The sequence below is a fragment of the Diabrotica virgifera genome, chromosome 1, assembly GCF_917563875.1.
Source record: "Diabrotica virgifera virgifera chromosome 1, PGI_DIABVI_V3a".
Taxonomy (NCBI): domain Eukaryota; kingdom Metazoa; phylum Arthropoda; class Insecta; order Coleoptera; family Chrysomelidae; genus Diabrotica; species Diabrotica virgifera.
Window position 1 is genome coordinate 228,184,191 of NC_065443.1, and position 15,643 is coordinate 228,199,833.

General features: G+C 32.6%; 1 protein-coding gene across 8 annotated transcripts in view; it reads right to left on the reverse strand.

Moving 5' to 3' along the window:
• The window catches only part of LOC126879052 (testis-expressed protein 2), a 201,675-nt gene that overhangs the window by 24,910 nt on the left and 161,122 nt on the right, over positions 1-15,643 (reverse strand). For all 8 annotated transcript variants that reach the window (XM_050641946.1, XM_050641940.1, XM_050641938.1 and 5 more), the window contains one exon: positions 2,977-3,187. In XM_050641946.1, the coding sequence (XP_050497903.1) occupies positions 2,977-3,187 (211 nt within the window). The remainder of the gene's footprint in view (positions 1-2,976; positions 3,188-15,643) is intronic.

The following is a 15,643-nucleotide window of genomic DNA, read 5'->3' on the forward strand; positions in this document are numbered from 1 at the left end:
TCTAAAGGTACCTTCCTGTGATGTTGCCGACCATATTAACCCATATTATTCTATTCACAGTAGCTAGAAGTAGATCGGTTGCAATTCGGAGGCCAGTTCATTTCCTAAGATTGGTGGGACAGGATACACGTCTGTGTCCAGGGTTACTCTTGCCTTGTAAACTCAACTGTTGAAGTCAGTATTTATTATTACGCAGAATGTGGCTGAAAGTAAATTTTCTGTTCTTTGCAGTGTTAATAGTTTCTTTGTCTTTTCTTAGTCTCTAAATTATGTTAATTGTGTGGTGTATATCTGAGACCCTTAACATACGTTGGTAGCAGCACATTTCAAATTATTCTAACCGTTTTATGACACCTTCGTAAGCTTTCTACTCTCTAGAGAAGGGTACTAAAGACGTAACATCCAAGAACTCTTATGTGCTATTGATACTTAAAGTGGCACGTTGTAAGACCGTTAAAAGAGCTTCTGGCTTTTTCAATACGAGTTTTTATTTCGTAGCTGTTATCTCAGTTATGTTTAACATTGCAGCTCAGGTAGCATATTTTCTCTACTCTATCATAATGGTGTATCGTTTATTGTAATATGGGTGTTTATGTTGGTGTTCTCACTAATGATCCCTATTTTTGTCTTGTTACAATTTAGTTTTCCCCATATTTGTAACATGTTTCTAAAGCATTATCCATCGTTGTTTGGAGACCCTGTATACTATTATTTATTTAGCGTATGGCTATATCACAGTTTTTGTATACATATAAATAAAGATAACAATACATTATAAATAATAATTAATTTTTATAAACGAAAATTTAGTTGGTAAATATATTCAATTGACTCATTGGTCGCCACTAAAAAATCGGACCGATTGCCACTGTACGATCTGATGGGGCATTACTTCACCAAATGCTTACTCGTTTGTCTTTCAGCACCGTAATCGCAATTTGGAGAAGGTATTTTTCTCCATCTAAAAAGTGAGTCAGAACACCTACCACAGTTGGTTCTAATTTTGTTTAGTGTCGCCCAGATCCATCTTGGTTGATTGAAACTCTCTGGATTGCTTGTAATTGGAAATCATGATTTGGGATTTACAATGTATATACATTGAAAATTATGATTCGGGAGTACTCTTATAAGTACGGGAGTACTCCTATTATAGTAGCATTTAACGTGTCTTGGTTTGTTTATTTCTACGGTATCTTGATTTTAAATGTAGTGTATGTACCCTGCTATCTATGTATCGAACTCCTTTTCCGACTGTCAAAATCTCGGACAGTTAATTTTCGAATTGCACTGTTGCTTTTTGTTGGAGATATAAGTTTGAGATTAGTCTTATGGCCTTACAATAGAGGCCTGATGTTTTTTAAGGATATCGATTAGTTTCCATTGTAGTTCTTTGTCAATTGCCTTCTTGATATCGATGAAACACGCAAACACATTACAGTTGACATCCCTGGCTCTCTGCATTAGAACTAGCAAACTGAAAAGTGCTTCCCTCGTTCCGAGACCTGTTCTGGAAACCAAATGGAACTTCGCTTAGGTGTTCTTCTAGTTTGGTGTATATGCGGGAGTGAATGATAGTAAGGTATACTTCAAATACATGGCTCATCAAACTAATTAATCTACAAAAACTTACGATTGAAGTTAACACTTCCAATGTAAAATGGTATAAAGTTATTAAATTTTTTTTTTAAATATCAACATGGATCTATAAAATTCAAAACGTTTTCAGTTTTATGGGACCGTGAGACTATCAGTGAGAACGTCTATGCATCAGTAGATGGAACTAGCTACAGAATGGATCAAAAGACCTTTAAATTACATAATTAAATAAGTCGATCTCCAAAGATTAACACACATATTCAATACAACAGCTAAGAAATGCAATATGATAATAGCAGCAGAAAAAACAAAATGTATGACAACATCTAAATACCCACTACGATGTAAAATTGAAATTGATTTGAAAATAATAAAGCAGGAAACAAGGTTTAGATATCTGGGAATAGATATAACCAGTTACGGAGACGTTGAAGAGGAAGTACGAGAACAAAGCTTAAAAGCAAGTAAAGCGGCGGGATCCCTTAATGACACAATCTGGAAGAACAAACACCTAAGACAAGACACAAAAGCAAGAATCTATAAAGCAGCAATTAGACCTATATTGACATACACGGCGGAGACAAGACCTGACACATCTAAAACGAGTCGACTACTAGAAACAAGAGAGATGAAAATACTTCGACGAATATCAGGGAAAAGTCTGTTGGATAGGGAGAGAAGCGAAAACATAAGAAGATCATGCAATCTAGAAGACATAAATGGATGGGTGACAAAACGGAAACAGGAGTGGAACGAACACATTAGTAGAATGGCAGAGGATAGGATAGTACGAATAGCACAAGATAAGTCACCAAATGGACGAAGAAGGATTGGCAAACCAAGAAAAAGATGGTGCGATAATTTAAACAATTTAGGAGGCTAATATTGAAGTCGATGTTAAAAGATAACATATCGTTAAAAGGGGATATAGAGATCCCCGCTTAAAAAGCAAGTAGCAATTCGCTGAGAGGTGACGACCAACACACATACACATTTACATATCCTATGCCATTGCAATACGATAAGTGATACGAGGCCAACTGAGGATTAAGCCAGAAGAAATTCTAAAACTACCAATGAAGAAACTGTTGGTCTTATTTGAGGCTATAACACTTTTGGAGTTTAACGGAAAACACAGCTTATGGTACATAAGTCTTATAGTGTCCCAAGTGTCCAAAAATTTAAGTGTCTCACCTGAAGTAAGAACAAGAAAAAGCTGAAAAGAATGAATTTTGCCATAAGAATAACTGAATAAGCAAAGATTCTAAATACCCAATGTAAAACTTACCGTTTCTTGAAAAATGGTTAAAATAGTGATAGTGAATATTGGAAAAATATGTTGCTTATGTTAAAATAAAAAATGCCACAAGAAAAACTTACCAAAATAGGGTACTCTTTCTTCCTAAACTTGTTGAATCCCTTTTTCTCCCTACCTGATGAAGTAAACAGTTTACCCTTATCTGTGGAACGAGTATTATCGCTTTCAGTGTCTTTCTGTAAGTCAGCTTCCATTTTCGATAAAAGTTCTTGATCGAAACATAATTGATCTTTGGCTAGAGTAATACAGATTGGATATTTTTTACTCCAATGCCTAAAAACAAGATATGAAAAGATTAAAAAAAGAACGTGTGTGTACTTTGTACGCACGTAAGACCCTTCTTCTATTATAATATAATCTAACTTCATATTATGATTTCAACGAAATCAGTATACCTATCTACTTTAAACAGTTTTTTTGCATTGTATTTATATATTAAACTAATTTTAGAAAGAACAAAAAGAATACCAAAAATAAAAAAAAATGGATATGACTTTGTCAGGATTCGAACAGGGGACCTCTCGATCCCTAGGCGAATGCTCTACCGATCAGCTACCACCGCTTTTGTATTCGGTCGATCATTTCTCGGACATAATTACAATCACCGTGACAGATACATTAATTGAAAATAAATATTTTCAATAATACTCATAAGGAGGAGGACAAATCCACAGACATAAAACTTATAATAAATGTCCACTGCTGAACATAGGTCTTCTCTAAGTTTCTCCATATCTCCCTATCTTGAGCTGCCAGCTATCCAGTTCCCGGCAGTTCTCTTTACATCGCGCATCGTCACTCCAGCGCGTTTGTGGTCAATCTCTGCTTCGTTTATCCGATTGTCCGCCCGCGGTCACTATTCCAATAACTTCTAGTCTGGCTGTTGTTCGGTGTTCTTGCCACGTGACCTGCACATCTCCATTTCTTTTTTGCTACATGTTCTACTATGTCTTTGATTTTTGTTCTCTGCCTGATATTATTTGGAATTCTGTCTCCTTGTGATTCTTCTTAGCATGGCCATCTGGGTAAAGGTACGATTCCGACATCGACAGCAGGCGGCAGACGGCAACTGCAAACTGCAGTTACAGTTGTTACCATGACATACGTATTTACTTTGCACTATTAATTTGTATAATTATTAGCAACTGACGTTTTGCCGGACAGCAATTGAAGTTAGATGTCGGAATCAGTCTCATACAAATTAATAGTGCAAAGTAGTGACGTCTGTCACGGCGACAACTGCAACTGCCGTCTACAGTTGCAGTCTGCCGCCTGCCGTCGATGTCGGAATCCTACCTTAACCCTTATTTTCTGCTCTTAGATTTTCAGCAGCAGGAAAGTAATATACTGATAAGTTATTACGTAATGGTATAAATATTTACAAAAAACAACGATTACTTTATCAGAGAACATATAAATATATAATTACATATTATTATAGTCCATTTGACATCTTTCATTGACATGGAATTTGGCATAGGTACGCATAGCTAATTTATAACAAAGAAAGAAATTGATATCGCCTCGTCGGGGATGAAAAAATATACGTTAAAATTAAGTCCGGAAGTGGATAAACTAACTAATTCTAAGCAACTTTTGTTCCATATTAATATACAGTTTTTTCTACTAAGTCAATATTTTTCCATTTATTTGCGAGTGAGTATGTTGCGCATGAGTATGTTCATTTTTCAACATAAAAAGCACGGTTTTAGACCGTTTTCGCAAATAACACAAAAAGTGTGTATTTTATTGAAAAAAATGTTTTTAGCAAAAATAGAGCTTATAAAAAAATTTAAAAAACTTGTGCACGCATCAAGTCAGTAGATCTAGTAGAGGAAAAGTTGTAGCTCGAGAAAAGTGGGTTCTTATTCGTCAAATTAGAAATCGAACACTTCAACGTGAAATGAAGCAACGTGAAAAAAATGAAGCACTTTTCGGGCAAAAATCATTACAACTTTTTAAAGTTTTTAGAAAAAGCTTTATTTTTGTTTTTTAAAAAAGTTTCTAGTAGCAAAAGTAAGCCGGTAACGCTGAAAATAAAGTTGGTCCCTTTTTTTAGTAAAAAACATCGTAAAAATCTCCGCCTAATTAGCATCCCAAATGAAATTAATCGTTACAGCTTTACAATTTACTTCACTTATGTATATTTATATGATCTGGAAGTTTCACCATTTAAAAGTGCTTATTTAAAAAAAATGTTTTAAATAAACAAAATAATTTGAAATTTTGAAGAAAATGCCTTTTTTTCAACATTTTTCCTAAAAATATATTTTCGGTAAAATACTAACTTTTTGAGTAATTTCTTGGTGGAAAACGAAAAACTGTCTAAAAATGTGGATTTTTTGTTGAAAAATGAACATATTCACTCGCAATTAACTCGAAAAGTAGATATTGACTTAAGTAATATAAAAACTTTATAGAACAACTTAACTTTATAGTTACTTACAATTCGTCAGTTTATCCACTTCCGGACTTATTTTTAACGTAAGTATATGTTTTCCCCCGTGCAGGAGGGGAGAGATTAAATGTCCAGCAAACGACGGCAATGTTGCCAGATTCCTTTTAGCGGGAATTTTAAAATTTTATAGCAGTTTGGTTTTAAATTTGACAGTTTTGTTTTCTCAAGTCAAAAATCTTAACCTTACTTTTACAAGTGATTAGGATTATGATTATTATTTTATTTACATGTAAATTGAAACAATGAATATTGTGCTGTGTCATAATTTCAAACTCATTATGTTGCAGTCTTTTCCAGTTGATAAAATTGCAATTCAAAAACTTTTAGGTAGGTACGTGTAACTTCCACATTAAAGTATTAAGGTTGATGTTGATATCAAAAATTTAGATTTCAAAGATAGTTTTATGTAGGTAGATACTAATAGAGTAATACTAGATAATAGATTAGATACAAAGTAAGCTGTAAGTAGTATAACTGCCCATGTAATCACCTGTTATGTTGTTTTTTTTAGATTTGCACTGTATGGATGGCACAGGAAGAGAACAAGAGTACAAGAACATGAAACATCTTATTATGAATGTACATGTATGTGATCCTCAAAAAATTATTTTACAAAACAAGATAGAGAAAGAGCTTTAAAATCCCAAGGATCCTGCAAAATGTTTATTTGGTGTACTAGTCGAATAATAGTATCTAAAAATATTGAAACTATTTTAAAACACATAACGGGCATGAGGATGAAATAGAGCACTTACATAAATACCAAAATCAGATAAATATCTCTTCAAAGTTTATTTTGAGACTTTCTTCAAAAATGTAAGTAAAATATTTGCATATCGACGGCGGAAAGGCAGGACTTCGTAACTGAAAAAATTTTATAACATGAGTTACTTCAGTTTTCGCTTTAGAATAAGTGTATCGGCAGCTATTAAACAGCGATTATAGCTGGGAAAGTTTCCGGAAGGCTTCCAAAAGGCTTTCCCAGCTCTAAAAGCTGTTTAATAAGTGCTGATACACTTATTCTAAAGCGACAACCCAAGTAACTCATTTTATACAAATTTTTCAGTTATGAGGTCCTGCCTTTCCGTCGTCGATATACACAATATAATTTAAAACAATTTTATTTATATTTTTATATTTTACTTTTTTAGTAAACTTCAGACTGTTCAGGATAGCATAATAGCATAGGAGGCGAATTAAAAAGAATTTATTTACTTACAAGAAAAGATATCACAAACAATAAACTCTCTTATGGCATTGATTTGAAAGATGGGTATATTATGTACAATGATGATGCAACCAGTGTTTATTTTTGGGTTGAATGCTTACAGACTCATGTGAAATATTATTTTACAAACAACAGGGCATACTAATGGATATTCATTCTGAATTTAACATTTATGATTTTTGTCTTATTTTCCTTAATACTGTGCCAAAAGGAAATGTTAATTAAGTTAAATCCTTTTTAAGGTAAATCCTAAATTAAGGTAAATCCTTTATCGCAATCGATGGAACTCATGGGCTCAATTCTTATGACTTTGAACTTATGACAGTCCTAGTAAAAGATGAATTTGGGAATGGATTTTGTACTGCTTTCTTATTTTCAAATAGAAAAGATACCTACTTTAATTTACCAATTTTTTTAAATACATGTCTGTGTTGGTATTATATGTATAGTCAAATGTTTTCATATCAGGCATAAGCGACACCTTTTACAATGCCTCATCAAATGTAATGGGTATTGCTCCTAATAGACTGTTAAGTGCCTGGCACATAGATAGGGCATGGTAAGTAAATCTTAATAAAATATCTGATTCTAAAAAAAATCCTATTATGTATACAAGATGTATTAATGATGGTTTAGAGAGTATTAATAGCTTTTTGGGTAGACTTCTAAGTGATGTAGATACATACAATTTTAGTAAGTATTTCCAGTAGAACTACTGCAATAACATCCAACAATGGGCCTATTGTTATAGGAAGGGGTTGTGGAATTAATACCAATATGACCATTCAAAATTTTCATAAAATTTTGGATAAAAGGGTATCCATTAGTTGTTCTCAGTTAAGTTTAAAACTTGGCACTCATGGAGAGCTATACCATAATATATAATAGGTATATCTCATAGTATTACATCTCATATTGTTCACTACAGTAGTAATGAGTGAGTCTGCATACACAGAACCATAATAATATATTATAGTTCGTGTATGCAGGCTCACTCATTACAATAGTGAGCAATATGAGATATAACATATTATAGTATAAGTCTCTGGGTATGACCAGATTAACATGTTTGGTGCCCATCTCGAACAAGCTCCACTTGGCTGGTACCACATACTTAAATCATTTATTTAGTTACACAGTACTACTCACATAACTTATGTGTCGTAAGTACCTTCCGTAAAACCTTCGTGATGCTACCCATACGTCATGGCCACTGAATGTGTTAAAGCTTGTTAATGTAGGAGAGTTATACTAAAATATATATCTTATATTATATTGCCTTAAATAGAAAAAATATCTTATTTAAATTGTATCCATGTAAATTTTGATTTAATGAAATAAACCTTTTAATCAAAAAAGTGTTGTTTACTTGTGTACACCCAGCAATATCCTGATCATAGATAAATAATATAGTATTACCGGATCCTGATATGCAGACGCCAATAGGGCTTTTCATCGATTGTCATTTGTTTCGAGCTTATCTGTCATGAGTCACATAATATTAATGTATCTACGTCATACGTCTTTGGTTTGTATCATTGGTATATACTATATACCAATAATGTACGACGTAGATACATTAATATTATGTGACACATGACAGAAGCTCGAAACAAATGACTGTGAATGAAATGCCCTATTGAATAGGGCTTTTCATCGATTGTCATTTGTTTCGAGCTTCGGTCAAGTGTCACATAATATTAATATATCTACGTCATACGTCTTTGGTTTGTATCATTCGCAATATCAATAACATATGACATAGATAATATTAGACAACATATGACAGAAGCTCGAAACAAATGACTGAGTGAAAAGCCCTATATCATGTAAATACAAGTCATAAAGATGTCTTTCTACGGTTAAAATTTCACAGCCTAAAGACATCATTTATGTAACTTCTTAAGCCGTCACAAAATGACTGCAATAAGAAAATAGAATTTATTAACTCGCCTCGCCCCTAGGCAAAGTAAAGGTGCTAGGCCACTAAGAATGTTTTTTTCAATTTTTTTTTATTTTGCGGCTTTAGCTATTTAGCCAGATACATGATGAGAATTAATACTATTATAATACATAATAATTAATACTATTATAATATATTAGCTATTTGGCCAGATACATGATGAGAATTAATACTATCAAAACTAATTCAAATTACTAGTAATTTTATTAATATTCTGAATAATTATGTAATCACTTAATACTAAAATAAAAAAGTGTCCATCTATACTATCCCAACACATTTTCACCTTTGAAATCGTAAATTTCCATTCCCATTAAAAAATAATTTGTACTGTATAAGTATATTTCTTTTGAGCTTCATTTTTTTTTCAAAATACTGCAACATGAGTTTTAAATTATGACACAGTACAATACTTGTTTCAATATTTACATGTAAATAAAATAATCCTAATTACTTGTAAAAGTAAGGTTATAAATTTAAGAATGCAGAACTCTCTTTTAAAACCAAAGTGGCATTAGACTAATTTTAAAATTCCCGCTAAAAGGAAAAAGGTAAATCTGGCAACAGTGCCGTCGTTTGCTGGACATTTAATCTCTCCCGTGCAGGAGTGGTACTCCCCTACGGCAAAAGCACACGTCGACACAATATCATTTTTTTCTTTGACTTGTTAGCTATCTGTATTCCAAATTTCATGTCAATCCAAGCTGTTCTTTAAAATTCAGAGGCTTTGCAATCTTTTACAGTGAGTGAATGGAGTAATAGTTCAGTTTAAGGGGAACGGAGCAAAATGCGAAATTTTGACCCATGTCAAAATTTTCGATGTGTTTTAAATGTATTAATTGTTTTCGAATCCTGAAAAAACTAATAGTATTTTTGAAAAAATTAAATGCAGAATGAAAGACTACTTGATTACCGAGGGCCGAAAGTCCCTCAGAATAAATAAAAAGTTACTTTTTGTAACTAAAAATCACACTAAATTTTTTCCTTTTATTTTTACCCCTGTAACTTAAATAAACATAGAAATTTTCAGGGACTTTCGGCCCTCGGTAATCTGTGTGATCTTTCATACTGCGTTTAAATTTTTCAAAAATATTTATTAGTTTTCTCAGGATTTGAAAAAAAAAATGAATACATTTAAAACACATTAAAAATTTGGACATGGGTCAAATTTTTTTCATTTTGCTCCGTTGGCCTTTGAAAGAAATAACGGTTCGTACACTTAGGGGATCAAAGTAATAGTTTATAACTGCTATTTTTATATCTACCTACGGTTTGTAAATTTTCAATTTCACAAGATAATAAAATATTATTAATATTTCTGGTAATTTCGGTATTGTAATTTTTTTTTCGGCACCTGCCGGCGTCTTTTTACTTCGGCGCCGGGGGGCACTGCCCCTCTCCGCTCTTATGGACGGCGTGGCCCTGGTTGTCCTCTCTAAATTTTCTTAGGCCTTCCTACATTCCGTCGGCCTTGAAGATTCCAATCCGGCGCTATCCTGGCAATGTCATTAATTTTAGAATCTAAGGATCTCGGAGTGTGTAACCTAGCCATATCCATTTTCTTCGCATTACTTGCTTTATGACCTTTTCTTGGTAATAAATTCTCCATAAATTTTCATTTGGGATTCAATTAGTCCAAAAAAATTCGAAGGATTTTTCAAAAAAAAACGAAGGATTTTTCGTAACGTTCCATTGATGAAATCTTGTAATTGGTGTACTATGGGTGCTGATATCTTCCGTGTTTCACAGTCATACAGTAATACTTAAAGCTGTTACATTTGTGTTAATGATTTTTAATTGCGTTTTAGTTAGGCTATTGATTATGTTCAAAATAAGAGAGCTAAAAGGAACTACAACGTTAACGGGATTTTATTGTGTCATATGGTCAACGGACCTCTATATTTGAAAAAACCGCGGAGTGCTACCATTTAAATGGGTGCGTTTTTGAGAAAGAGGTGAATTAGTCCCTAGGCACATTGTGAATTAAGGTGAGTTCCATTCACTTTTGGTACAAACACTTCTACAGGAAAATTGTTCCAGGATAAATTTACTATCGAAATATCATATTTTAAAGTCAAAAGTATTTTTTTTATAAAAATAAAAGAAAGAAAGCAATTTTGTTTTTTGCCCCATAATTTTTTTCCACATGGATATAGATATAGGCATCGCTTCAGCCAAAAATAACTTCCATCCTTCCTTTTTAAAATGACGTTTGGTAGAAGTCTCTAGGATTTATAGTTTACGAAATAGGATTTTTCAAAGTTTGCCGCTCACAGAATTTTTGAGCCATTTTCCCCAATGGTACATTTAGTAGAAAGAGAAGTCAATTACCTTTAAAATGGTCTGCTGTATAAGGTTGTACGACTATTTTTAAACAAGTTATGCTTTTTCAAGATTTTATACTTTTAATTATTTTTGATATTTTTTATGATTATTTTTTAGATTTCTCATTATGCCTTTTTTTCTTGTACATTTAGGTACATACATTCTGGAACAAAAAAGATTACTTTCTTTACTTTAAAATGGTGTATTGCAATCACCTCTAGGACTATTTTTAAACAAGATATCCGTGGGATATCCAAGGGTATCCGTAATTTGAGAAATATTTTAAAATTTTTAATTTTTTTCAATTAGAAGAATATAATTATTGCAACATAATTTTTAATTCCAAATAACTTTTCTTAATAACACTTTTCGATATTGTGAAATATAAAGGTACTTTACGCTTGAGCGAAATTCATATTTCTTAACATACCTCGTACACTATTGATAAAATTTTATAACTGATGATTACATCTTAGGTTTTAGACTATGCAGAGCATTTTATTAAGAATAACTTTTTTCGTAAAAATAATAATAAAAAGTTTTCCATATGGTTCCAACTTAGTGGGACCTATTGCATGTGTATATGTCAAACTTTGAAAAAGCATATCTTGTTTAAAAATAGACCCAGAATTTTTCACAATACACCATTTTAAAGTCAAGAAAATAAGCTTTCCTTTTTATTGCACAATGTATATACCTAAATATACAATAAAAAAGTTATAATGAGAAATTTAAACATAATCGTAAAATATATAAAAAATCATTAAAAGTATAAAATTTTGAAAAACCATATCTTACTTAAAAATAGCCATACAGCCTTCTACGATAGACCATTTTAAAGGTAATTGACTTTTCTTCCTACTAAATGTAACATTGCATATACCTAAAGCTGCGTAAAAAAAGTTACAATGAACAATGTTTGCGAAGTAAAAAGGAAAATGGCCCAAAATTGTTGTGAGTGGCGAAATTTGAAAAATCATATTTTGGAAACTATAAAACATACAGACTTACACTAAACGTCATTTTAAAGAGGAAGGAGTTTTTTTTGTGAAGCAATGCCTATACGTATATCCCCGTGGAAAAAAGTTATAGGGCAAGAAACAAAAATGCTACCTTTCGTGTTTTTTTCTTGCTTTTCTTTTGAATATATTTTTGTAAAAATATTTTTGACTTTAAAATGTGATATTTCGATAATAAATTTAACCTGGAAAATATTTCCTGTAGACGTGTTTGTACCAAACGTGCATAGAACTCGCCCTAATTCGCCCTGTGCCTAGGGACTAATTCAACCCTTTCTCAAAAACGCACCCCTTTAAATGGTAGCACTCCACGGTTTTTTCATATTTATAGGTCCATTGACTATATGAAACAATAAAACCCCGTTAATGTTGTAGTTCCTATCTAAAATACATAATCAATAGAATAAGTTGGGTAAATCCTGGATTTCCGTATGTTATTAAGCATATTATAGGCACTAGGTGGATCATTAATTATTTTTGGCACATTACGCTCTGTACCACCCTTACAGTAAATTCTTCTTCCTCTTATTATGTCGTCCCCTTTCAAAGGTTGGCGATCCAAATGGCAATTGTAGCTTTAGAAACTGCTGCACGAAAAATTTCTGCGGGTGAGCGCTCAAACCATCTTCTTAGGTCCTTAAGGCACGAGTTATGGCGTCTTCCTACTGATCTTTTGCCCTGTACTTTACCTTCCAACTGATTTGAAGTAGGTAGTTCATATCTTTCCCCTCTCAACACATGGCCCAAGTATTGTATTTTTCTTTCTTTGATTATTCTTAGTAATTCCTTTTGTTTGTTCATGCGCCAAAGTATCTCATTGTTAGAAACTTTTTGTACCCAGAAATTCTCAGCATCCGTCTGTATAATATATACATCTCAAAGGCATCTATTCTTTTTTCTGTTTCAGGGTCCATTGTCCAACTTTCACAGCCATACTGCAGGAAAGAAAATAAATAACATCTGAACATTCGGATTCTGAGCTCCAGACTAAGGTCTGATCTTGTAAAAAATGTTTTCATGTTCATGAGTGTTTTCCTCACTTGTTAGATTCTTGACAGGATTTCTTGTTTTGGGTTATACTGGCTATTGACATTTGCTCCCAAATATTTTATGGACGTTTTACCTGTTCTATTATTTGTCCCTTGGCATACAAATCTACGTTTATTTGTGTCTTTTAGAATACTAAACTTTTAGTTTTGGAAACGTGTAAGTGTAAACCAAACATTTCGCAATGACGAACTACCGCATTTATTAATAACTATTTAGATGGGAAATAAGCCACAATTAAATTGAAAAAATAATTTTATTAACGTTTCGAAGCCCAAATCGGGTTTCGTTGTCAAAATACAAAATACTACTAAAATAAACAAAAATGTTGTTGCTAAGTAAAAAAATTCTTCTAATAATTTATTTAATTTGACTCATTTATATTGGCAATTCAGACGTATATTATACATTTTAAAGTAGAAGACTTTAAAATTATATCGCCAATATTTATGAGTTGCGTTCCTGGGACGACTTTACTAAAAGATAGTTCATTCGATTACATGAAATCAATCCTAACTCAAGAATATCCGTCACAAAAAAATCATAGCATGTGATCTGTCTTTAAAAAGACAACCAAATGCAACGATGACAGTAAAATTCTCGCGTTAGAGATTCCATAGTAAATCACGAGGGAAAACCAGGAAAAAACCTCGTGATACTATCCCGACATCGTAAGTATTTGGTCTTATATTTAATTTACTTTCAAAAAACTAATACCAAATTCTGACTTTAATATGTTTAAATTATAAATAATATTAATAATACATAGATATACAATAAGTAATACTAAAATATAAAATTTGTACTAACTCGATATGTTATTGACTTACTAATCGTGGTATTTTCTTTCTATTGACTTCCTCTTTCAGTATGGGTAACCACATCCTACTGCATTCTACCGAGGAATTTGCGACACAATTGGTTTCATTTAGCATAATTAGAGCCGCTTCTTTGATTTTCTCTTTTTACTATCTGATTCTTTCAGGACTATACTTGAATCTCTCCACTGAACTCTATGTTCATTATCCCATGCGTGTTGACATATTTGAGATCTATCAAATTCTCTATTTTTAATATAAGACTCATGTTCACTTATTCTAACGTTTAATGGTCTTGATGTTTCACCTAAATAAAATTGTTCGCATTCACAAGGTATTTTATACACGCAATTCTTTGTTCTTTCTTGTTTCTTTGAACATTTTTATTATTCTTATACTCTTTTTATTTATAAAAATGCAACAAGGAAATAGCTTCAGAACAACCGCATTTATTATATTTTGTAGTTCTTGTGCGTTGCTTGCTATTAGAACGGTATCATCGGCGTACTTTGTTGTCAATGCTGGTTCCGTTAATCTTGATTTCACCGTGGAACTCGTCTAATGCTTCTCTGAAGATAGACTCCGAATACAGATTAAGTAATAGCGCTGATAAGACGCAACCCAGTCGCACTCCTCGTCGGATTTGTGCATCTTCGGATATTGTGTGCTCTATTTCAATTGTTGCTGTTTGTACAGTCAATTATGCTGCCCAAAATTTCCAAATTACACCACTCTATCAATTTCCTCGTTGTTAATCACAATAGGCTGGTTTCTAGTACTAAATCGCATATCTTTGATTCTACTTGTAGTCTTTTTACTTGAGGTTGTATGCCCGATTTGTATGTGCTAAGAGGCATATATCATCAGCGTAATCTGGATCTTCCAGCCTGTTAGTAAATTCCTCTATTAGAGTTTACATTTGTTAGTTAGTAGTTATCTTTGAATTTCTATACCTAGGAGTATACCTTTGATTTGAAGCCGACTTGTCCTTCCTTCAAATTAGTTCCACAGTTTGTCAATTTATGGTATTCAGAAATGTGATTCCTCTCTAGTTTTCGCAATATCTTTTGTCAGCCTTTTTTTGGTATCTTTATCATTGGTCCCGTTTTGCCTTCTTTGGGCAACTTTTCCTCTCTCTAGGCCCTTCGCAAAAGTGGTTTCATTAGCTCTGTTGTTATACTTTTTCACGCTTTTAAAAACTCTGGTCTATTATTGTGAGGGGTGGCTGGTTTGTGCACTTTCAGTTTTTCTATAGCCATTTCTATTTCTTGCGCTGTTGTATTATTGGTGTTAATCCTTAGTTTGTTGACATTGAGGTTTATATTTTGTGCATCTTCTGGTAAGTAGTGTTGGGACTGTCTCACGGAAATATTTATGCCATCTTTGACTTATTCCTGTGGCGATGTCATATCTTCAGCTGTATTACTTTTAACAATAATTGGTGGTTGCTGGGTAGCATATTTTGTTGGCTAGTTGTTAAATAATATTATATAATTGTCTTATGTTTTGGTGTTCATCGGCTTCTTCAGCAAGATTTTCTGTCCACATTCTTTTGTTTTTCTTTGCTGCCTCCTCTAAGTAATTTTTTCTTTGCTTCTGTTGTGGAATTTAGTAGTTCTAGATTAATGTGCTTGCGGCGTTCAATTTTGTTCCATTAACTATTTTATTTGGGAAATAAGCCACAATTTAACTTGAAAAAATATTTTTATTAACGTTTCGACTTCCACTTCGGACGTCGTTGTCAAAATATAAAATATTAATAAATTAAACAAAAATGTTGTTGCTTAGTAAGACATTCTTCAAATAATTTAATTTAATCTGACTCATTTATATCAGCAATTCAGACATATATTATACTTTAAAATGATATT